We start from the raw sequence: 25,255 nt of genomic DNA on the forward strand, positions 1-25,255 counted from the left end.
TGCTATTGAATTTCGGGGTTTTTTTTTTTACAGCATTAGCATGCTAGGAGTTAATACTATGCTATATAGTAATTTTACTGTTCAGTACTTGATTTTGGAAAAAATAATTTAATAGCTATTTAAATAATGTGACTGAAAAGTAAACGCTTGGGTATTTCAGGTTCAGTACTTTGTTTCTTTCCTACTCACCCCCTTCTTTTTCCATTCCCCAGGAAATTTGTGAAAGAACAAAAACAAGTTCAGGAAGAAATTAGTAGAATGTCCTCTAAAGCAATGCTTAAAGTACAAGAAGACATTAAAGCTTTGAAACAACTTCTGTCTGTAGTTGCCAGTGGATTACAGAGAAACACTCTTAATATTGACAAGCTGAAAGTGGAAACTGCACAGGTATAATTTAATATAAATTTTGTTATGTAGTTTGTATGTTGATTATATCATATAGGATAACTAGCCTTCTTTATCTGTCTAAATTAACACGTGTCCAAACTAAGCTGTAATCAAAGTGAAAAACTGAATCCCTTCTAATCTATTTGAAGTTTCTGGGGGAGACTGAAATCTGTGACATCAGTAGTTTCAGATAAGTGCAACAGCAATAAAATAATTTTTAATCAGGAAAGCACTCCTACATAGCAAAGGCAACAGAAGGGAATATGTGCCTTCTTTAGTTCACTTTCAGTTATATATTCAGCTGCTAGTGAAGGCATATTTGTAACAACATGCTGGACTCTGGGGCAGCAGAAATGCAAGTATGTTTTCTTCTGATGACTTTAAAAAAGACCACAAACCACCCCATACAATTTCAGGGACCAAAATATCTTAACTAGCACTAGTACTCATTTGGTGAACTCAAGTCTCAGCTTTGTCCACCTGTCTGCATCTTAGCTGTGCAATCAGTTTGAGCTCAAGTTTTGATGCAAGTGCTTTTCAAGTTAAGTTCTGTATCACTTTTTCTTTCATCTGGCGTGTGAAGGCTGCTTGCTATATAAAAAAGTGTATTTTATTGAAGGCAAAAATGTTGGGTTTTTTTCTGTATCTTGTGATACCAGAAGGAAATACTCTATAGCTGTGCCTTGCCAATAGTTCTCTGTGAAAACAAAAACTTGTTACTGATATTCTCATATTTCTGTATATGATGAAGTTGAGAATAATCGCCAAACCAGGCACTGAGAAAGTCTTAATGGTGCAGTTATTAGAAAGTATTAAACCGAGTGTATGTTGTAATTATCATGCATAAAAAAAATAATTTCCATACAAAAAATAAGCGATTTTTATGTATTTAATATTTTTTTTAGAGGAGAAAAAATCCTTTTTGTTCTATTTCTTTTCTTTCAGGGATGTTACTACCTTGCACTTGACTGTTGCTTTTTTTTCCCCTAGTCCTCAATTGCAACAGGATATTTGAAGTACAACAGAAATTAGATCTTATCTCTTGACAGTTCAGTGCAATATTTTCTCAGCTTCTGAGAGCTCAGTGTTTTCAGGATGTGCTGTTGTTTGTTCCTTCCCCAAACTTCTGTTGGTGTTTTCAGCTCTCCAGCTTTCTGGCAGTCTATTTGAATAATTTCTGGTCAGATTCTACCATGGTGTTAACTTAAATATATGAAGAAAACATTTTATGTGAATAAACAGTAGAGTTGTAGCTATTTTTCTTTTGAATACTTTGTACAGAACCTTACCTTTTATTAATTTTCCCTATTGATTTAGGAGCTAAAGAATGCAGAAATAGCATTACGAACACAGAAAACTCCTCCTGGACTTCAGCATGAAAATACAGCCCCAGCAGAGTGAGTTACTCTTATTCATAAGAAATAGTCAATAATACAACTCTGAGAAGAGAAGACTCCAGAGAGATCTTATTGTAGCCTTTAAACACTTAGAAGGGGATGAGAAAAATGGGGACAAACTTTTTAGTAGGGCCTGTAGCAGTAGGACAAGGGAATAATGTTTTTAAACTGAAAGAGGGTAGACTCGGACTAAATATAAAGAATAAATTTTTTACAATGAGAGTGGTGAAACACTGGAACAAGTTGCCCAGAGAGGCAGATGTCCCATCCATCCCTGGAAACATTAAAGATTGGGTTGGATGGGGTTCTGAGCAACCATATCTAGTTGAACATGTCCCTGCTCATTGCAGGAGGGGTTGGACTAGATGACTGTTAACGGTCCCTTCCAACCCAAACCATTGTATGATTCTATGAACTTAATAATGTAAATTTTTTTTTCTGCTTCTTGTAACACTTGTACTGAATGCTTCATAGAGTCAGTGTTTTATTTCTACCCTTAATTTATCTTTATTTCATAGCCATGAGAAATACAGTCTTTACTCTTTCTGCTTATAGAGGGATGTCAAGAACATCATAGAACATAACTTGCAATTAAGTAAATTAAAATTGGCAGCTAATATAGATCAGATTTTTAAAGAAGTGGCAAACTAGTGAAGTTTAATAATATGATTTCATTGTTTTGCTCATCTAGCTACTTCAGAGTCTTGGTCGAGCAGTTTGAAGTACAGCTGCAGCAATACAGGCAACAAATAGAAGAGCTGGAAAATCATCTTGCTACTCAAGCGAATAATTCACACATAGCTCCACAAGGTAAATGTTTCATCCATAAAAATTAAGAAATCTTACACCTATAAGAAAAAGTTAGTAATTAGTGTCCTTTTTTGCTATTGCTGGCTTTTCTTATTTAATGTACAGAAATAAGTGTTCAGATAGATTCTGCAGTTGTTCAATGTAAAGATTTGGAATTAAAGGTTAAATTCGTAAAGGTTCTTAAGATAGATCCAGTTCCTGAGGTGCGATTTGTAAGCCTAGTTTGTCTTGCATAGAAAGTTTGATACCTAGGTACATAAGAGTAGAAATTACAACTTCTGAACTCCTGAAAAATAGGAAAAAGAGACATGGTATATTTTATGCTCTTTTTATATCTTTCTTTGTCACTGTTCTTGTAAAAGAACTTGAGTCTTCTCTAGATTTAGCTAGGGCACTTGAATAAGAGCTGGAAATGGAAGTTTGGGGCTCCTAGTGGGGCCAGGGCACATCTGAAACATTATTTTGCAAACAGACTCCAGTTTCGTGCTACCTTTTCTAACAGCATCTATTCAATCCATCTACATTTTGCTTCGTTGCAATTCCTAGTGAGCTCATAAACGTCAGAAATCTCCCTACTCTTCAGTTTTTCATTGACTTGGATCAGTATTGCATGGTCTGTTGATATTGTTCTGTTTCCAAACCATTTTTATTTCTTTTGCCTGTTTTTGTCTGTCTATTGTTCTTGTGGTTAACATAACAGTGAGAAAATCTGTTTTCCTTTCACTTTGTTATTCTCTTCTTCCTTTATCCCCTTCCATTAATATGACTTTTTTTGTCAACTTGCTATTTTAAGATGAAGTCTATATCCAGCAGAGGTGTTTATCTGTAGAAGATACAGAAATGTCTTCACCATTGTAGATGAGAGATTTTTTTTTCCCCCTGTGTAAACTGAGAAATAATGCAGTTGTTTGGGATGTGAGGTTCCTTTCAGAAGACTATCTCTGCTCTCGTGAGACTACACCTGTAGTATGGTGTTCAGCTCTGGGGCCCCCAACATAAGAAAGACATGGACCTGTTGGAGCAAATCCAGAGGACCATAAAGATGATTAGAGGGCTGGAGAACCTCCCATATGAGGACAGGCTGAAAGAGTTAGGGTTGTTGAGCCTAGAGAAGAGAAGGCTTTGGGGAGACCTTATTGCGGCCTTCTAGTACTTCAAGGGGGCCTACAGGAAAGATGGGGAGGAACTTTTTACAAGGGCATGTAGTGATAGGACAAGGGCTAATGGCTCTGAGCTGAAACAAGGTAGATTTGGATTGGATATAGGGAAGAAATTTTTTATTGTGAGGGTGGTGAGGCACTGGAACAGGTTGCCCAGAGAAGCTGTGGGTGCCCCATCCCTGGAGGTGTTCAAGGCCAGGTTGGAGGAGGCTTTGAGCAGCCTGGTCTAGTGGAGGGGCTTTGAGCAACCTGGCCTGGTCTAGGGTGTCCCTGCCCATGGCAGGGTGGTTGGAACTGGATGATCTTTAAGGTCCCTTCCAACCCAAACCATTCTATGATCTTGTCAAAAAAGGAGGCATGGGGGCGAAGATTGCTTTTCTAGGAAAGGTGTAATGTTTCTCCTGTAAACTTCTGAGCTGAGTGGATGACCCTGACAAAATGAGAGCATTCACATCTGCTACATCCATCTCCCTCCCTTCAGCATCTAGCTGTTATAAAGCTGATGTCTGGCACTTTCTGTCTTACACTGGGCTGTCTGACCAGACAAATAGGGGTGTCTGCTCTGACAGCTCTACATCAAAATGGGAACTTTTTCTTAGTTTGGTGCCTGTTTGGTTACCTTCAGCTCTGACTGAGAAAATTTAGTCTTGTTTGCTGCCACGTCATTCAATATTGGGAGAATCTCTCTGGTCAGAGAATACTGATCTCTGGGCAGTTGTCTTCTGGTTGGTTATGGTTCCTGGGGTCAGACATTTTTATTTTTGAGGCCATTTTTACGTACAGGTCCTGCAGTAAGCAGTGATTTCAAGTGCATTTCTTTTTGTGCGAATGATACTTGAACATCTTGCCATCACAGGATGGTATGTAGACACTGTACATTGTATGTTAAAAACGAGAACTGTCTAGACCTAGCTTCCAGAATAGAAGATCTGCTGAATCCTGAGGGTCCTCTCTCTTTTCATGTGATCTTGTCTGCCCAGAGTATGAGAGAGATGCCTTCACAGATTTTCCTCAGGTTTTTCAGCAGTTTCTTGCTTGTGTGGGTGAGGCTCAATCTGTTGTGCCAGCACGGTCAGACTGTCAGCAAGTGATGTAGTGATCTAGTCAACACCATATTCCATAGTAAATTTTCCTATATAGTACAGTGACCTTTACTATATAGGAAAAACTTCCTTTACCATACAGGAAACCATGACCTAGAATGTCTTGAAAATTTTGAAATGTCTAGTATTCCATATCAACAAATTGCTTCCAGACTCTCTGGAAACTTGCGGCCAGTCTTCCTGGATAGCCCTGCTGCCACAGCCTTGCAGGTTGGCATGAGATTTTTTTCTTTTCCCTAGCTTTTATTTTTCAGAAGGAAATGCTAATTATAATGGAGAAACTCCCCTATGGACAGGCAGATTTTTTCAGTTTAAGGATCACTGCTAGACCTGCACATCTTCAAGAACTTGATAGCTACTATTTGCATTGCAGTAGGTTATATGTGTCCTTCAGAGGACATGCAAAAGCTGATCTTTTCACAGGGAAGGACTACTTTGGCGCTTGTCTGTCCTCCATTTTGGTACAGTTTGGTACATTGTTACAGCGCTTCTTTCAGAAAAGCATTTTTTTGTCAGCAGATGCCTCCTTTTGCCAAAACCTTTGGGATTTCCCTTTTAATCCTTAAGTTTTGCATTAGTTGGGTCAGTGCACTGAAAACACATATCTGTGTGGGCAGTAGGATATCCTAAATGTAAGACTTCATGTAGACAAGAAGCTCCACATTTCTCCCCGTTCCTCTGTTTATGATATGCTTCTGGGTAAAGCTAGGATAAGAGTTCCTGTGATGCTTGTTAGTCATGTCTTTAAAATGTAAGTAAAGCTTCCATTCTACTGCTCTCTCTTTGGCAAAATCAACTGAACACGTAACTGTGCTTTAAGTCAGAAAGAGTGGAAGCTATATACAAACACAAGAAAATCTGATATAACTATATGTAAAGACCAATGAGGTAAAATATTCCTGTGTAATTAGATAAAGTTAGGTTGAATAATATTTTTTAGCTTTGCTAAGTGATAAAATAGGAAACAAATTACTGTCTATGTAAAAATAAATCTAAGAAAAGAGTGCTTCTCAGAATAAAGTTTGAAGCCCTTTCAAAAAGTCATCCTTGGGTGACTTGTGTCTCCCAATTGCTCTCAAATTCTGTATTTCTTTGAGACATTAACTTGTTCTCATGCAATTTTTTTTTATGCCTTGTGCTGTGTGGGTTTCGGGTGGGCTTCTTGCTGCAGTATAAACACTAAATGTTTTATCCTGGTACTGAGATTGTCACTTACCAATATTTTATATGCCTCTTACAGATTTGTCTATGGCTATGCAGAAAATCTATCAAACATTTGTAGCTTTAGCTGCACAACTTCAATCAATACATGAAAACGTAAAGGTATGTTGTTTTGATGTGTTCCCGTGTATTTAGTGAAAGAACTACAAAGAGTCACTTTTTGAAAATATAGTATATATTCAGGTATTATTTTTTCTTCTGCTAAATCAACTCTTAAAAGTTTTCAAACTGTCCTGGAAGAGTGCTTTGATTTAAAAAGTAACTTTTGTTCAGCTGAAGTCTAAAATGATACATCTGTTTATAGTGATGATAGCAACTGACCACAATCATTTAGGTTACAAGATGTTTTTCATTTAACTCAGTTTCCATTTGAATTCTTGATCAATGTTTGAAATATCTTTGAGCTCATGCTTGTATGTTTTGCTTCTTGCCCAATGACCTCTTGATCTCAAGCAAAGATGATCTAAATCTACTGTTATTCAAATAGGTAACAGGAAAAAAATAGGTATTCATACGTAGGATTTTTCAACATACCAAAGAATTTTGGTGAAAATTATGTTCTGACTTAATTTTATTTTTTTAACCTGGGTTCCATGGAAAGCCTCATGTACAGGGGAAAAAAAAAAAAAAACATACAGTGAAAAAATGCTAATGTGTCAAAGGTTCTGGTTAGGCTTGTTTTTTTCATTATGGACTCCAGCTTGAATTTCACATTTACAGTTCTGGACATACTGACAAACTGTCAGTGTTCTACAATCCATATTTCTCTTTATATGATCAGAACCCTTCTTGGTTCCAAAAAAATACAACTTGGAGAAGAGTACAAATGTTTGGGATTGTTTCTGCTAAGTGACTCCCTTAATGGGAATAGCTCTGATAAGTCTTCTGCTTATTCCCTTCTCAAAGCTGCTTCTGCATGGTATTGTTGGTTCTCTGAACATTTTGAAGTTTCTTACTTTCCCTGAGTAAAGCCTAGGATTACAGAGGATCTTCTATGAACTAGATTCCTTGCATTGTATTCCTTATGTCAGCGTGGGTATTGACTGGTTTACAGCTACCTAGCATCAGATATTTGTGCTGCTCTTAGTTGACTTGGTTTTGGTACCAGATATAGAATACATCAGCCCTTCCATAATTTTGGCAGAATTATGCAAAAAGGATCCCAAATGTGTTCTGGGTTCTTCACTTCTGAGATCTGAGTGTAGGCTTAACTCTTGCAGTAGTCTTTGTAATGATACACTTTTGTTCCTCTTCAGTATGAAGAGCTGTATTACTATGCAAGTATAAGCAATAGTATCTTCAGTACCTTGTCAGCATGACTGAATAGGAAAGACTTTACTTCAGCTTAAGAAGTATTCTATTGCCTGAAACTAAGGGGTTAGTTTGAGGATTTTTCTTTCTTTTGGGGAATTTTTTTGAGATTTAATCTAGTGGGTGAACACGAAGGCTGGTATTTTGGAAGGCACAGTTATAACCAAAGCTTCAAAAATCAGAAAAATGACTGTACTGCTTAAGTGGATCTGTCATTCTGGCCATCTGTTTTAGTTTATCAGCTAAGAGATGCTAGGAGAGGAGAGTAGTTTTGAAACTGCTGTCTCTGCCTTATTTGATGGTTGTGATACAGCTTGTGAAGGCAGAGCTGTGACCACAATTAATTCCTTTGTCTGAAGCAGGATAGTCTGAAGTTGTAGAAAAATATGACCTGAAACATCTTTGCACAGGGCTAGTTGTTAAATACATTTATATCATATATGAACATATAGATACATTCTGTATCCAAAGTCAGTGAAGAGTAAAATGTGCTTGGGCACAATTCAGGTAGAGAATGTCATTAAATCATTCTGCGTAGATTAGCCTTAAGGAGTGTTCTACAATGTCTAATGGCACTTCTGTCAGCTCCTCTGGCTGTCAGTATGGCATTGTATTCAATCTCTAATATTAGAGTTCTATTCATGTATTTTCAAAGACAGCACTCCATGATGTGATAGTGATGTCATTCTTTCTGTGTGTTTCCTGCTGTTGGCTGATAGATTTAGGATTATAGCTGTTCCAATACTGAGCTAGAATTTTTGGACTAAGCTCCTCTTCAAAGAAGCAAGCATATCCTTAGCCAGGAACACAGGATGTAGTATGTCTTCTATAAAATTGAATTGAACCTACTGTTCTTTGGTTTTAATAAATCCATTATGTTTAAAGATTCTCTGTTAGATGGAAATAATTCCATCAGCTCTTTGATTGAAGACATTTATTCTTTTTACGTTACATAAGATATACATAGTTCCCTCATTTTTGACAGAAATCGCTCATGATGAACAGGCCAAGCCAGGTGTTGTCACAGAGGGTGGGGTTTTGAGGGGGAAGGGACATGGGCAGGGTGAAGGGGGGGATGTAATGCAACAGATTTGATTTGGGCTGCTTGTTAGTCTACAGCAGAAGGATCTATTACATTTGCACTGCATTGCATCACTGAAATGCACCAGAAGCACAAGTGAATTCTAAAATTCTGGTAGCTTCTTTAGCTGTGTGCAAAGAAGTGCAGGAGTGAAAGAAAGGAAAAAGAAATACAGGTGACGATGATAGGGGAATAAAAGCAGACTCCATGCAGAAAGGCAGCACTGAATAGTGTGTTTATGTTATGAGCTAGAAATGGGGCTGTGTTTTGCCTCTTACGTAAGCTAGTACGGTGATACAAATGGAGTTGTGCTGATTTACACCAACTTTGAAAGATTTTGATACCATTCAGTACCTTAGTCTGTTACATTTGAGTGCTTTGCTGAACTTGAGGAACCTATTGTGGCTGTAGCAGATGCAAAACAGTTCTCTTCAGCTCATAGCCTGACTAGATCCTTTCAGGCTGTGGGGAGGCTTTTTTTTGTTGTGTTTTGTTATTTGGGTTGGGGGGGGGGGGGGTTTGTTTCAAGGAAATGTTATTTATAGCTCCATATCTTTTCCCTTATTGAGTTAAGGTTTTATGTCAAATACACTGAACTAAAATAGCTTCCTCTCACCCCCTTCAGATGCTCAAAGACCAATACCTTGGCTACAGGAAAACTTTTCTGGGAGATGCCATGGATGTGTTTGAGGCAAGACGAACAGAAGCTAAGAAGTGGCAGAGTGTGCCACGTGTTACCACTGGACCGACCCCATTCAGCAACCTACCAAATGCAGCAGCCGTTGCGATGGCTGCAACACTTACTCAGCAGCAACAGCCTGCTACAGGTCTGAGTGCATTCAAGTTATAGATTATTAGTGTTATGACAATAGTAAATTTGTGTAACATTTTCTATGAAGTCTTCCTTTGTGTTAGACTAAAAATCTAAACATTGTGATGAGCAGTTACTGATACATAGCCAATAGAAAAATGCAGGGTAGACTTAGCAATAATTATACAACAGATACTTAATCTTGTGAACTTACTTGTATTAGTGATACTTACTGCATTGTTCTAACTTACCCCTTGGAATGCGAGTCTTCACTCTTAAGTAACATCTCTGAATACATGTAGTATAGCCTCTTTCCAGAATTGTATGGTTATAGTAAATTATTTCAAATCGGTGAGGAGAGAATATCTAAATGCATATTAGCTTTTTCTTATGTAAAATTAGTAATACATTTTTTTATATAGCACTTTGGAACTGTAAAATGGAAAAAGCTTTAGAACAGGAAGGATAGTGGAGCAAACATCTGTAGAATAGGAAGGTGGATGCCTGGCTTATTATTTTATAGCCAACTCCTTTGTCAGAGTGATGTTGGAGCAGTTTTTGCTGGCCATTCTGCTGTTGTAAACAAATAGTAGAGAAAGTAGAGTGGATCAGTGGTTCTATATGTGCATGGATGCAAGAGGAAAACCAAACCAGAGGGAATGCATGACCCACTGCTAATGAAGAATGGACACGTATGGCAAAGGAAATAACTTGAGGCACCTTAGTTGACATTGTTATACTAACCAACACTGCTCAGAGAGGGGTGAATTACTGAATTAATATTTAGTCATTTAATGGACATGTAATTTTACTTGAACATGAATATGTCTTTATGTCAGCAAATTATGAAAAGCATCGTTAAATTAATTCTACCATTTATTTTCTAAAATGTTGTTTGTCATAGGTGTACAGAAAGTCATATCTGCACCTTTTCCTTCCTTCTCTTGTCTTGAAACAGCGGCCATATTTTGGTTTTATTTGGAGACCTGTGTGGCAGCCACCCTAATTTTGACAAATTATTAGGCTGTCCTTGCCCTCTCCATAAAAGGAATATAATGTGTTTCCAGCCCAAGCCCTTATACACAGCAAGGAAATGGGCATAAAAGACACACATGCCAAAATATTTTGAACACAACAAAAAATGAAGTCTTTATGAAATATTTCTTTAAATTTCCATGACAGACCACAGTCTTCCTGTTGCTGCTGTGTTAATCCATGGAAATCCTGTTGAACTGGTATCTGTAAAAGTCTGGTTTTAAACCAAAAACATGAGATAATGTAATGTCACACTTCAGGGTTTTTAGTACAGATAGAAGTGTGGCTTGTGCCTAATGTTGCCAAAGTAGTTCCCTCTCCCTTCATCTTTCTCCTTGTCTCATGTTTTCTTAAAATGTTTCCATGGTCACTAAAGGGTTAGTTGTATATGGAAGTCATACACTTGGGATGTCGCATTTAAAGTTATACCTGCATTTTCGTGATTTGGGATGAGGGATTTGAATTTCCTCTTCCTAGTCTAGATTTGAGAGAACTGCTAATAACTTCAGTAAATTGATGCCACTTATGGCATGACTTCATGAATATTCTCTTAGGAGTAGGAGAGAAGAGAGAAAAAAAAATAAAAGGCAGAATTGACCTGTACCAACGCTCCTGAGGTAAGGTGATTTTATACCTTGAGGCATTTTGTAGTGACAGGAGCAGATGGGAGTGTGTGTAGGTTGGGTTTGGAGTTTTTTTTTCAGTTGATTGTTCTGGTGAAGTATTTCAAAAGCCAAAAATGTGACAACTACAAGGGTGATGCAGATAGAACAAAGCCATTAACTTACATCAAACATGCCTGCAAAAGTAGACAAAAATTTGCTTCCTACTTATTTAGTTGCAATATTATTACCCTTCATGCAACTCACTTGAAGACCTGAAGAAACTGAGGTAGATCGGTGTTTGGCATGGCACTTCAAGAGTACTCAAAACTCTTAGAAAACAGGGTTAGATGGAACTTGAAGTAATCTTTTCTATTCCTGTAGCTCAAAAGCAGGATTAGTCAGGCTTGAACTTCCAGAGAGATCTTAAAGTCTTAAAAGCTTGCTAGAAAGGAAAATTTCACATCTTTCCTAGATTATTGATTTCAGTGTTTGACTTTTTCCTAATTTACCTGAAACTTCTTCGCTTCAGATTAAGGCTGCCACTTTTTGTCTTACTCATAGTGAAAAAGAAGTTTCAGTTTTGCAGGAATCTTTAAATATTTAAAGACTTACTCCATTTCCTTTTCCTTGTTTGAATTGTCACATGGCCATTTGCTGCAGTAAAACTCCAAATGTTTATGTGTTTTAACTTTGTGGTAGTTATGAATTTGATAAACTATCTGCTGGAAGTTAAAATCACGCATATTTCTTTGCAAGATCTAGATCCTGAAGAGTGGGATAGATGAGGGATGGTAGAAGGTTATGAGAGAAAAGACTATGAAATGAGGTGTATATAAAATGGGGGGAAGGGGTATCTGTGTAATACCTGACCTGCTGTTGCTGTTGTTAAATATAAGAATAAAACGAGAATATTAATCTGGGCTTTAAAGTTTCTGACTAAAATCTAATGTACGGTACTCTAGTATTGAGGGATCAGGATGGTTAGTTTCTTTTTAAAAAAAAATCTATGTTTACGTGGTTAAGTCTATTTTGTAAGATTAATTTAGAGTTAGTTACTGTTTCTCTGAAAAAAGATAAATAATAATTTATTCTAAATTTGTGTTCAGGAGTCAAAGGTTTAGTAGCTACATCTAAGCTGTGGGATCAGGGAGTGTTTCCCCAGTTCCTGGGTGCAGATACACACCCAATTGATGTTCTCTCTGTATGCCAAGACATGTCTGGCTTCTATTGAAATAAATAAAGCCGGTGGATCCTGGCCATAGGGAAGAAAGGGAGCAAAGATGCACTCCAGTAGTCTCCTGGGATGGATAATGAGGACACCAGGACTGTGGTGTGCACACTGAAGCACAACTTCTGTGCAGTTTTTTGAAACTAGAGTTCTTAAAATTATGCTTAAGTCTTGTCTGCACACAACCTTTTTCCCTAGTTCAGCACTTTTGCTCTGAGCACACAGCTTTGTTGGTGGCAATGAGGCTGGTCATGCTTTTGTGCAGTAGCAGCTAGAGTTCTAACCACTGTCTCACCTGCACCTTCCCTGAGCAATCTTGAACAGCATGGAAGTTAGTGATGGTGGCTAGTCTAACTATTATTATTGATGGGACTGAAGTAAAAGATTTTAAAGAAAATTAAAGCCTAGTAGACTAAGAGGTGTAAATGCATGAGGCTGAAACTGGTGTTTTTCTGGAAGACCAAGTTGTCTTAAAGTAATGCTTTTCTTCAAGTTCACCTTTCCTCCCCTAAAAATGAAGTACCCCCCCAACAACTTAGTTACTCTCTCCTTAACTAGTGAAGTGCAGAGTTAGTCAAAGCGTTGTCAGAACACTTTGTTCTGTTTTGACTTGACTCGGTATGAGATTGAAGTGCTAATTGGAAAGGATACTGAAATCTGTATAGCACTTAAAATTTTTATTGTGTAATTTGATAATAACCTTGGTTAAAATTAGTCAGTGTATTACTTTGTCAGAATCAGATCTGAGTTGTGACACTAAATTTGTTCACTGTTAGGACCAACTGTGATTTAAAAAATTGCAGAATGTCACTTTAGAAAAATCTGGCTGACTGTCTGGACTCTTTGTAGTGGGTCCTATTTGTGAAACTGAAATGCTCTATAGGGCAAATATATCAAATTTTAGGATGCTAAAATACTTGTTATAAATAATTTGTCTTGTACCTATAATAGCCAGAAGTGCCAATCTTTTGCTAGTACTTTTGGCATTGAAGAATCTTTATTACTAGTTTTTTGCTATTGGAAATTATGTTTACTAACAAGAACTATAAATAGTAATGATGCCTTCAGAAGATATGGTACAAAAATCAACAAATATCATATCCTGTTGCTCAATGAAAAGCTTGTTAGCTTAAGGCAGAAGTTCCTGTTTTATGTAATCTGAAAGTATTTTAGAATGTTTTTTACTGGCTCTAAAAAGCATGTTGCATTTGGTAAAAAGCTTGGCTTGGAGGACTGTAGTGTTTTGTTTTGAGGTCTTCCACTAACAGTGCCTCCTTACTGAGACAGAAATCTGTGCACTTGAGAAGGAACTGGATATGTGTGTTTTGGGTTCTTTTAGTTTATTAGATTACTAACTGACTTGTGTAGTGTTTTTTGTGTCTTTTTATTAATAACAATTTTCTTCTTATTTTTAAAGAGCTGCTAGGTAGATGTATCAGTATTTAAACTGGATGTAAAAAAGTTTAGTTTGAAATTTATGTGAAAATTTGTAATTACAACATCTGATATACTCTTTTTTTTTAGTTGAAAAAATAACTTGGGTTTTCCAACTATTCCCTGCTAAGCAGAGACTGAAAGCTAAGAACTTTAGTTGCCCTTAAAATTTAACACTGCTTTGAGTATACAGATGTCATTCAGCTTGGATCACTTAATAATTTTGTGTTCCTAGCAAAAATGTTACTTTTCAACATACAGTGCCTTTCACTTGATTCAAAATGATTTTCTATTTAAATCTTCAAATACTGAAATTATTTTAAAAGCTTGAAATATTTACATTTTAAAACACTAGATAAATATTAGTAACAGGAAACTTTGTTGTGTGAAGGAAGAAAATTTGAATGCAAAGAAGCCCGAATGTGATGGTGGGAAAAAGACTGAAATCGTCTGAGCTTTATAGTAATACTTGAATAAATCATCACTTTCACATATATAGTACATAAAGTATGTTCAAAGATCTTGAGGAAAGGTGTGAATGTCTATGGATTAAGAGTTTGGCACTGTATGTTATTGTCAATGGTTAAACTTTTTAACTAGTGCACTGAAAACTTTGAAAAAGACAGAAATATAAGATTGTACTGTGAAAGCTGTCAAAATATATTAATTATTTATCAGAATTAATTATTTTAAAATGTATTGGTAATCGGCTAGCTAGTTGATTTTTTTTTTTATTCCCCAAGGTAAAAAAAAAAAACACAAAGGAACAGAGACTGTAAATTTCATCTTGGCAGACAGAAAAGGGTTTTTGACAGTCCTGCATCCTAGTGTGAATATGCAGGGAAAGTACTGTCAACTTTTTTTAGATTATGGGACAAACTCTGACTCTGAAATTTTGAATGTATCTAATTCATTAAGGTACACAGAACTGTGCCTTTTGTAAATGTTTATTTAAACAGGTGGTTTGACTAGTTTACATTATTGAATGGTGTTATGTAGCAGAGCTTAACAGAACTCAGTTATCACTTGTGTGGAAAAGAATGGAATTGTCATGTTACTGTGTAATTGACTTGCTTACAAATGAACAATAAATTTAATAAAATAAAGTCATTGTCTTGTTTTTTATCTTAGTGTTCTGTTTAAATTTGAATGGAATACTTAAGTAGCTTTGAAGATTTCTGTTAAATTTACTTTTGGTACTGTAGTTCTAGTTACATTATTGCCAGTTCTTGTGTTTTTGATTTGAAGGTTTTCCCTTAGTCTGATTCCATTAATACAGGTGGCAAAATGTTACCTATGAGTTCTCTCAAGATTTTGCTTAATGTTTTAAATTTTAAGGTGAGACTGGTTAACTTTTAAAAATACTAAATGATGTAGTTATGTTATTAGCTTTGCCTAGTGTCACCTTATTATAATCAGTGTTTTCTTAGATTTTTACCAGGCAGATGTTGAGGCAGTTAAGGGAGGAATTTTGATGAGGTAAAATTTGGGATCTTAATGGGATTTGTTGAAAGCAATGATGTTCACATTATCAAATACTTGAGTAAATAAAAAAAAGGACCTCTTTACTATGAAAGAGTAAGGCAAGTTTGTTCTCATTTTTTTCATACCAGGGCCACAGCCATCTCTGGGAGTTAGTTTTGGAACGCCATTCGGCTCAGGTATTGGCACTGGCTTGCAATCAAGTGGCTTAGGTTCTTCAAGCCTTGGAGGTACACTTTAACTTTTCTAATATTTCATTGAACTATTATACCGCACATCTGAATCTCTTGCAAACCTTTAACTCCACCAAGAGGGTGATCTGTTTCAGGGAAGGACCTTCCAATTTGGCAGTCTGCACTTTCCAAACTTCTTCATCGCTCGCAGAAGGAGTTGCTAAGGCTAATAAGCCATTGTAGTGAAAACCCAGGATGAACAGCATGAAGTAATCACATAGAAGTTCTATCATTAAAGCTAGGGAAGTACATCAAGTACATCTGTTTATAACTACAACTTGACTTGATTTTACATATATGGAAGTTAGACACCTGAGACATTGGATGATGCTGTAGCTAATCTGTAGAAGTGTTTTACCTGTATGTATAACTGTTAACTGCAGGGACCCATTTCTGCTTGGATTAAGATAAGAAGAAATGCTAAAGAAACACTACAGTTCTGCAGTCCTGCTTGCTGAAACATATTTGTTTTAGCTGTCACTGTCCCTCAGTGCTGAGGTGGAAAAAAAAAAACCCTTCTCAAGCTGAAAAAGCAACATTTGAAAGTGAGGGAAAAATATTCATCAAAATGTTAGTAGTGCTGGTGGGGAATGTATTCCAAGAGGACACATGACTGTGAAAGAGTAGACAGTAATAAAAAAAAAAAAATCATAAAATCCATGTAGACCTTTTAATTTAAATATAATGAGTTCTCAGTAGTAGAACTACAAGTAGAATCTAAGCTATTAGAAGAATCTAATCTGCAGGTTAATCTCCTATCTGTATAGGTCAAGGGTTCCTACAGTGTAAGTCAAAAGACACTAGTGTCCTCTGAAGCTTTTGGATGAGATCTGCAAAGAAAATTGTTATATCTGCTGAGCACAAACATAATGTGTTGTGGTTCTTGTTACAGCCTCTCCTCTCTGCAGCCTTAGTCCACATCCCTACATTTTACCTCTTTTTGAGCCAAACATGAGTCAGTGTTGTAATGTATTTAAAATAATCTAAAATCCCTTGGTATTGGAAAGATGTCCTTAAATGTTACATCAGGTTTATCTTAAATGATCATCTTAAAATTATCTTTAAATCTACTTATGTCCTTTCTCATCAGATTTTAAACTTTTTCAGATAAAAAACAGTCTGTACACCTAAACAGGAAAAATAACAGAATAGTGGGCTAAAAGGAAAGTACATCTGAATTACCAGGTCATTCCCACAATGTTTTAAGTGTTTTTAAAAAAACACTATAAAATTTTTCCTCTTCAGCCAAAGAGCTTGTAGACAAAAGATTGTTTATATATGTTCACCAATTTTGCCAATATAAATTAAAGAACATTTTATTTTAAATTGATGGACAACTGCTTCTAGTTTTGTCATAGAGGATTAACTTGTATTCTTTTTTTGCTAGCTCTCTGCTTAGGAAAGCATTTGCTTGCATTTCATCTATTCTGTATTAATGTGCAAAATTTTTGTCTTTTCACAAATCAAGACTATTTGATAGAAGCAAGTGCAGAAGAATAAAGGAATGCATGCAAAATATCCTGCAGGTGTGCTCTTGGAAACAAATTAGCAGAATGAATACTTAAGATTTTTTTTAACTTAGGGTTTGTTTTTTTTTTTGAACAGGACAATTTTTAATGTATACTCTTGAAACATCATTTTAATTGGGGAAATTTGCTCTCTTTCTGTGATAAATATTCAGTGAATTTTGTCAGCTATAAACATGGAGCCTTTTGCATTTAAGTATATAAGATTTGTAGCATATAGATCCTATGCTTCATTAAATATGTGCAGACACCTTGCCTGACCATTGGTAATTTTAAACTCGCTAGGATAAAAGAATGTATCATTTAAATAAACTATCTTACATTCAAATTATACTTGCCACTATATATCCTTAAAACCCTTATTTGATTTAAAAATTGGAGAAGACTAAAGAACACTGCTTCAGATAGTGTGTTCAGTCATTACTAATTTTTAAATCTAAAAAGGAATCTCTAAAGGAATGGTAAAGGCTTAATTTGCAGTAAAATAGAAGTATTTTCCGTGGCACTTGAAACTTAAGATGGGGGCATAATTTCCTCAAATATAAATAATGTTCTCTTTCTGAAAGCCTCTTGAGACAGCCAAAATCAGAGAATGTATTTCTCTTACTGTTCCTTTTGTCTGGCCTCTATCTCGAACAGCAAATATTAACTTACTTTTCCTTTGAAGTGATTGCGTATTAACATAATTTGAGAAATCTTGAAATATTTATGTTATGAAATGACACATTTCAATTACAAAATTTTAACTTACGCAATCACTTCAAAGGAAAAGTATTAACATAATTTGAGAAATCTTGAAATATTTATGTTATGAAATGACACATTTCAATTACAAAATTAACAGAATGAGTTTTATTACAGCTATGTGTTTATGGCTGTCCTGTATGTGATGATTTTTTCCCATTAAATATTGTGAAATTCTGTTTCTATTCCGTACTTAAATTATTCTGTGGTTTCTTAGATAAAGCTGATCCCAAACAACCTGGGGAGGCTGACACTCTAAAATCAGCCAAATATAAACTAAATAAAATGTTTATCTGTTTTAAGCACAGATAATTTTTCTTTTTGAGTTGTGGATGAAGATTGCAGCTTTCTGTAGTAGAAATCATATAATTTGTGTATGAATTTTCTTAATTTTGGCCCATTTGGTTACCATTTTCTTGACAATTTACAGCAATTCAACATCAATTTTATAAACAATGATAGATTATTTCACCTGTTTTTATAGCTTTTTCTTTACTCAGTTTTGTATTTTGAAGGAAATACTTTTCTCCAATGCTTTCCTGTTTGCACTGTTTTCTCAACACAATGGTGTGTTGAGAATAAAATACTCTTGAGGCAATAATCTTAGGAATATTTCTTTACCAAATAATACTTAGAATTGGGTTTGATTTTTAGAGTACTTGCCCTCAACCTATGTCTTTAATTGCTGTGTCTGTAATTTTTTTGTTGTATGTCTTTACTGTTATTCTACTAGGATTTGGAAGTAGCTCTGCCTTTGGAAGTAGTGCCACAGGAGCAACATCATTTGGGTTTGGAACTACAAGTAAACCATCAGGAAGTCTAAGTGCAGGTTGGTTTGTTTCTCTTGAATTCAAGTTAATCTTAAAGCAAAAGTGTTACAATCAAAGTGCTGCACTCAGTCTAAGAAAGCTACTGAAACAACTGTACTTTAAAGTTGCATGTGTATATAACCATTAAAGTAACTATTTACTTGCTAAATACACATCTTCAGAGAAGATTTTAGGTTCTAAGGTCTCCTAGGTAGACAGTATTGAGTGAGCATTAATGTTTTCCATTTGGTGTCTGTCTAATTAGGAGTGGAAGCGGGAGATCAGATGCATCAGATTGGATCAGATGCAGTCTGAGGCACAGAAATGCACTCACTACTTGAATGCATAGGCTATACAGTTAACGGAGCTATTGAAAGTAGTGCATAAATTTGAGACAAATATACCAGTAATATGACTTCCTGTGTTGATTTTAAAGTTAAAAAAAAATTTTTAGAAGCCCAGAAGGCTTCCTTGAAACTATTTATCTGCTTGTCCTTTGAATATTAGGTTATGGGTATTGTATCTCTGTATATATGCATAATTCATTGGGTTAACTACTTTGAAAACATTTCTGTGGCAATTGAACTACTCAGTAGTCATTTCACTTTTTTAATTTTTTGGTGGTGAGAAAATGAAAATATGGTTGCAATTGCCCCTTAACTCAGATGTCTGAAATCTTAGTCACTTCTGTAGCTTGTATCTCTGTTTCCTTTCTAAACAGGAGTTTGGTTTTGAGGCACATTGCTTGCTACAGTCTGTCTTACAGTATTCAGTGACAGGTTGAAGTAGTATCATGTCTTGTGGGATTGGCTTTTGGTAGCATGTTTCTTTTTTAAAATAAAAATATTTTTTAACTGCGATTAATACAAACATAGCAAGGGCCTGGTATTTATTAGTAAATGCCCAGTACATTGGCTTGGACCAGTGTTGTATTAGTTGTCGTGCTTTTTGCTTTGTTTTTCCCTTGGTTAGTGATGGGTTATGCTGTCAAATTAGGCCTGTAAAGTACCCTAAGCTTTGTATTATAAGGTGGAAATAGCTTACAAAGATGGCTGTGTATTATTCATGAACGTGTAACACCCACTGCAGTATGCAGTGTCTAAGCATCACACTTCTTTTGCTTAACCAGTTTTTAATATCAGAAAAAAAGTGGAAAACTTACACTGCTTATGGTTTTATCTTGTAGCTTGTTTTTCCTGAGCCCATATTAAATTACCTATTGTTAACATTTACATAAGTAGTATTGCAGCATTTCAAGCTTCTAAGTTACAAAGTACATAATTTAGTTTTTAGTGTATTTTTAAAATACAGTTAGAGAACTGTTTGTGTGGCTCAGTTGTCCACCACTAATTGAGGTATCAAACCAAAGTAAATAGCAAGTTTGTCTTCGCTGTGTTGGTGGTGTGCAGAGACAGTTTAGATGTCATTTCTTCTGTATTCCTTCAAACCAGGGTTTGTCATGGTGGCAGTGCCCCCCAGTCTCTCTTTAGCCATGAGGGAGTAAACCCACGATTGTTTTCAGTTATCTCAGGGTCTCAGCTATAGAGGATGGTAAACGGGAGTATAAAAGACTAAATGTAATCCCTGTAATTTTGTGCTTATAAAATAAAGTGGTCATGAAATCCTGATTTAGACTGGGATTATGGAATAGAAACCTTCATAAAAATTTGGTAGCTCAGAGCACATTAATACTTACCTTTTATATCCATAATACTATGTTGTATAGCTTTTAGATTGCATATGATCTTTAGTTTAATTTTATTGAGGGTGTATAAATGGGTTTGAAAGATGCTTGAGGCTAGCCAGGTTTGTTGTTTTGTTTTTGTTTTGTTTTTATTTAATATATCCTGTTTCTGAGCACTTACAGGATCCTGAAACAATATTCTGGTTTATATTACCATATGATAGTTGTATCTTGTTTCTGTATCTTTTTTTTTTCTGAAAAAGCTAGGAAAATGGGGTGAATATGGGATATACAGTTGTTACTGCTTGTGTTTAGATGTGAGCACTTAAGTTTATTTTCCCAAGCTAATGTCCAGTAGGTGTTCTGTCTCCCCATCCTAGGCTGCCTAGATAATGCCCCTCCTCCACATTTTCCATCAGTTTGTTCTTATTTTAGAATGAAAACTATAGATCTCCAAATTGCTTCTGTCAAGTGTTCGTAAGTTATGAGTTGGATTTAATTGCTTTAAGATTTGAAAATGTTTGTAGTACTTCTGTACTGTCTGTACTGTCTGTAGTTGTTCTCAGTTTGTATGTTTGAAGAGAAAGTTCTGAGTCTTCTGAAAGTACTTGAGCATCTTCTAATAGTAAATTGGGCTTAGTCCAGGAGCAGTCCTTGTGTCCACTGTGTCAGTAGATGAAAAGCAGAGTAACTGCAGTCTTCTCTCAGTTCCTTTAGTGCACACAGTTGTGAGATGGAACACATCTCTCACACTTCCTTCTGAAACAGAGATAGACCCTGTGGAAAGCTGACTCCAAATCAAGTCCCAGTTAATTCCTGCTCGGAGTCATTTAATGGCAACTGAAAAAGCTAGTTAGAGTGGGATGTTGTAAAGAACATTAAGACTCCCAAAGTGAAAAAAATCACCATTGAATTTATAATATAAAAGGAGGGGGTATGCGTACACACACACTATTTTTGTGAAAACTGAGATGCCACATAAGCTTTGAAGAGCTCAAGTGAGAATTTGTGCTGGAGACTTACTTTTATTGAAGAATGGCAGCCTCGGTACATGAGATAGGAGACTATCAAGTGGGATCATGGCTGGACGTACTCATAATGCTGAAAAATGGACCTGAATATAATCCATGTGTAACTATGAGCAGCTTTTAGTTACAGAGGCTATAGTAAATCAGTCAAAGCTGTGCTGGCAATCCTCTCAGATTTAGAGCACCTATTCACAATAGGTGAATGAAATGGCTTTATGGGGGCTGGCAGAGGGAATAGATTGCCTTTGAGATCTGCTGAGCTGCTGTTTATCCCTGTAGTATTAAAATAAAAAAAAAAAAAACCTCTGTTATGGGGAGGTGTGTATCTCATGATGTTTGGCTTACCTGTCTAAAGGGCTGACCAAAGCAGAGATGCAAAAGCCTGAGGGATAAAGTGTACTCTGAGGTCCTTCGGGGACATGCTAAGTCTATGCCCTCGAAGGGCGGGTTGTGATTTACTTTAAGAAAATAATTATTTACACATAAGCAATACTAATTTCAACAATAAATCACTGATTGAATTGTAGCCATGGTTCAAGACTTTGTGACTCTTCCCGCTAGAACTGAGCTGTTCTGTGACTGATTCTCTTTCCTTGCGACAGGAATAAGTGAATAAACCTTGTTCAAGGTTTTTTTCCTTTGTTTTAATTTGAGTAGTCTGCTTTAGGATTTGGTTTACTTTTAAGAAAAGAACTTCGTATCATGACCTTGTTATGCTGCCATGACAGAACAAAGCCATTTAGATGAATTCCCCTTCTGCCTTTCTACACTTTCGTGTCTGCCCTAGATGGCACTTGTCACGTAATAGCTACTACTTTCCAGGCTGTATCTAAATAAACAAGCATGTTCTCAGTCTTCTATCACACAGTTTATGCATCTTTCTTATTCTAACATTACTCAAATAAAGTTCAGGCTGGCTTCCCTGTGTACTTCAACATAATCCTCTTATCTAGAAGCAGCTAGGTAGAGGCAATTTATGAACACTTCACCCTTGCCTACTGAACTCCTGATGCTATAGATTACATACAGCTTTATTATGAATGGCATTTATGATGTTTTCGATGGGAGACAATGCTTATCTGTTATCTCAATACGTACTTGAAGCAGAAAGGTAGCTTACCAAGAACAGTTTTGGTTATTAAAGACTTATTTCATTCATGAGACTCCCTGATGAAAGGAAGTTTATTCTTCTAAAAATCTTCCTTGAGATTCAGAGTTAGAGGAAATGGAGGAGTAGTTGCGTCTGTTCCAAGCCTTACATCCTAGGATGAGAGACAAATTAGTCCACAAAATTTAGACAAGACCCAAATAGACAATATCGTTAGTCATACTCTGCACACTCATTACACTGACAATGAGTTCTACACAGACAACTGCACGTTGAACAGCTGCAGTTACTGGAATGTAGATAATGAGGGATTTTCTTGACAAGATGATGTGGTGTATAACCTACATCCAGACATTGCAGGAGGAAGAGTTTCACATGATGTTTTGAAGTACTTCTTGATCCAAAGCATCAGTAACAAGGGAAAAAGGCATCAGGCTTGTGAGAGCCACTTTGGGATTCTGATAAGACAATCAGTTGGGTTTTTTTTTTTCTGTGCTCTAAAGATATTTAGGCATTGAGTTGAAGATACTGATGTGACCAAAGGATTACTTTAACTGTCTACATGAGAACTAAAAAAACCATGTTAAGTAATGCATATTGAGAATATACCCTTTTCGCTTGTGAACCAGTCCCATTTTTTTCTTAATATTTTAATTGTTTACAGGTTTACGTATACAACTTGTATGAAACTACTTGTTAAAATCTTAACTTGCTCATGTCATATTTGTCATGTTGGATGGTTGGTTACCTTATTCGGTTTCTTGAGAGAACAAAAAGCAGAGTTCTGAAGTTCTGCTTCTTATTAACTATTTGAGAAATTTCTAGCATTCTCTAATAGTTTATATTATTATCCAAGTTGGATAATTAATTAATTAAGTACATAACTCATAAATTCACAAAACAAAGTCAAATGATTTGGTGTTACTATTGCTGAAAACTGTAGGCAGATTTTCTCAACTGATCTTGTTTTATAGCTGAACCAAATGTTCAATTTGTTTACCTTTATAGAAGAGGGTGGAGGAGTTAAAATAGCACAGTTCACTCACCTCATCATTCAGTTTGTTCTCAGTGCTGCTTTTTTGGGTTGAGTCATAAAGGATGTTTTTTAAATACGAAGAATTTGGCAAGGACTTTGAGCCTTTTCTGCCTCTCCATTTAAGGTGTGGTCTGTGCCACATAGGTTATAAAGACAGGCAAAGGTAGCCTAGTCAGCAGGGCACAAGGCTGGGAGCTCTGACTCCAGCTTTGCCATTTACCTGCTGTGAGTGAAGTGATGGGGCCATGATCTGCTTGTGCTTCTGCCTTCCCCCCCCCCACTCTGCATATTTAGACTGAGAACTTGAGGAGTTGTGGTGGTTCTACTGTACAATTTTGGTGGGACTTCTGGGTGCTACTGTGGTAGGGATAATGGAATAAGGGACTTGTGATTCAGGATATGATGAGCTACACATGTTAGTGCTGTAGCATCCAAGCTGTCATAGCATGTCCAAGTGTGTTAGCAATGTGGCATTCTGTTGTAGATCCATGTTAGCATAAGTATTACAAATATTGGTAATAAAGTGGCTGGTATTCATAACTCCAAGGAGAACAAACTTGCAATCCTGATATAACTTACGTTTTAAAATATTTTTTCCTCCCTCATAAGGCTTTGGCAGCTCAACTACATCTGGGTTTAACTTCAGCAATCCCGGCATCACAGCATCAGCTGGCCTGACATTCGGGGTGTCTAATCCTGCATCTGCAGGCTTTGGGACAGGAGGGCAACTTCTTCAGCTGAAGAAACCTCCAGCTGGAAACAAGCGAGGGAAAAGATAGGCAGTCCTTTTAGGGAAGGGGAAGCGAATCAACTTTGTTCATCTGAAAAGTCTATTTTTCTAGATTGGTGCATTAATTAAATTGCATCCCAGGAGATTTATAAAAATTTTGCTACTTTCTGTAGTCTGAAATACAAAATGAAATCATATTGAACAACTATTTTCTTGTGAATAGAAACCCGTTTATGTATTTTTATTTTTGGCCTTAGTTTTAGAAATGTTCTATACTGCATTATTATTAAAGAATCTTGTAAAACCATCTATTTAACCTAATGTTAGTAGAAGAATATTTTTTGTTAATAAGCTTTATACCATATGAATATATGCATATTTGTTTTTTGTACAGATAAAATATATTCTAGTACAAATACTAGAGTTCATATCTTCTGTTCCTGGATATGGCCTTTAAAATCTACTTCAGGGTGTTTTTGTGTATATGGATGTAAATATATACAGTACAGTGCACACATCTGTGTGTATGTATGTGTATATATATGTATAAAATACAGATGTGCAAACCTTGCCCCATAGACAGGTCTCCTCTTTGTGTGTGCTGTTTCTCAGTGTTGCCCTGTGGTCCGATATCTTGATATTCCTAGAAGTTTCAAATTATGGGGCCTGGGCTGTGTCATCATTGCTTCTTGTGTTTTGTTGTTTAAGACCAACTGAAATAAAATGTTTAGTATTTCATAAAGTTTGGTAAATAGTGGTTAGTAGATTTTTTTTTTAACCTTAACATATAGCGGCCAACTCTAAAGAAGAATCTGAGATCTTGACACAGACATTTCATAGGTAATTGTTCCCAAAATGTTTGGTTTTGTTTTTATTCCTGACCTGAACAGCAGGGCGTTGCAGGATTTCAGCTCTGGATGCCATAAGGTCTGTGTGCAACAAGAGAGTTGTTGGGCTGCATGAGCTTTTCCCTGCAATTGGAGCAGATAGGATGTGCTGCTCTAATGAAAATTTGAGTTAGCTGTTACAAAATGGAGTTGATTTACTAGCTTCTCATCAGCGCTACTTGCATTGACTTAAAAGCAGTTGCATATCTTTTTTCAATACGAGGTATAGTACAATAAGTTGCTGCTAAAGACTAGAGGAGGAAAATGAATAATAACTAATTTGAAGGTTAAAGCTATTGCAACAGCGATTTATGGATCTTGCATATTATGACATCATAGCTTGTTGTGCTGCATATCCAATTTGGTGTGCACTAGAAATAGCTGGGAAAACATCTTAAGGAGGAA

General features: G+C 36.1%; 1 protein-coding gene across 1 annotated transcript; it reads left to right on the plus strand.

Annotated features, from left to right (window-relative positions):
* Positions 1 to 218: 218 nt before the first annotated feature.
* On the plus strand, positions 219 to 25,255 carry NUPL1 (nucleoporin like 1). The gene is made up of 8 exons (XM_010086546.1): positions 219 to 387; positions 1,705 to 1,784; positions 2,476 to 2,594; positions 6,098 to 6,180; positions 9,096 to 9,297; positions 15,197 to 15,295; positions 18,302 to 18,397; positions 23,843 to 25,255. Exons 1-8 carry the CDS (start codon positions 259 to 261, stop codon positions 24,010 to 24,012), a joined length of 978 nt encoding a protein of 325 aa, XP_010084848.1. The 5' UTR covers positions 219 to 258; the 3' UTR covers positions 24,013 to 25,255.

This window comes from Pterocles gutturalis, unplaced genomic scaffold, assembly GCF_000699245.1.
Source record: "Pterocles gutturalis isolate BGI_N339 unplaced genomic scaffold, ASM69924v1 scaffold10426, whole genome shotgun sequence".
NCBI classification, from domain to species: Eukaryota; Metazoa; Chordata; class Aves; order Pterocliformes; family Pteroclidae; genus Pterocles; species Pterocles gutturalis.

Bases quoted from the DNA above. Each gene is read 5' to 3' on its own strand.
- NUPL1 (XM_010086546.1), top strand. From the start codon at position 259: ATGTCCTCTAAAGCAATGCTTAAAGTACAAGAAGACATTAAAGCTTTG. The intron at 2,595-6,097 runs GTAAATGTTTCA...TGCCTCTTACAG, and splicing joins TTCACACATAGCTCCACAAG to ATTTGTCTATGGCTATGCAG. The intron at 18,398-23,842 runs GTTGGTTTGTTT...CTCCCTCATAAG, and splicing joins ATCAGGAAGTCTAAGTGCAG to GCTTTGGCAGCTCAACTACA.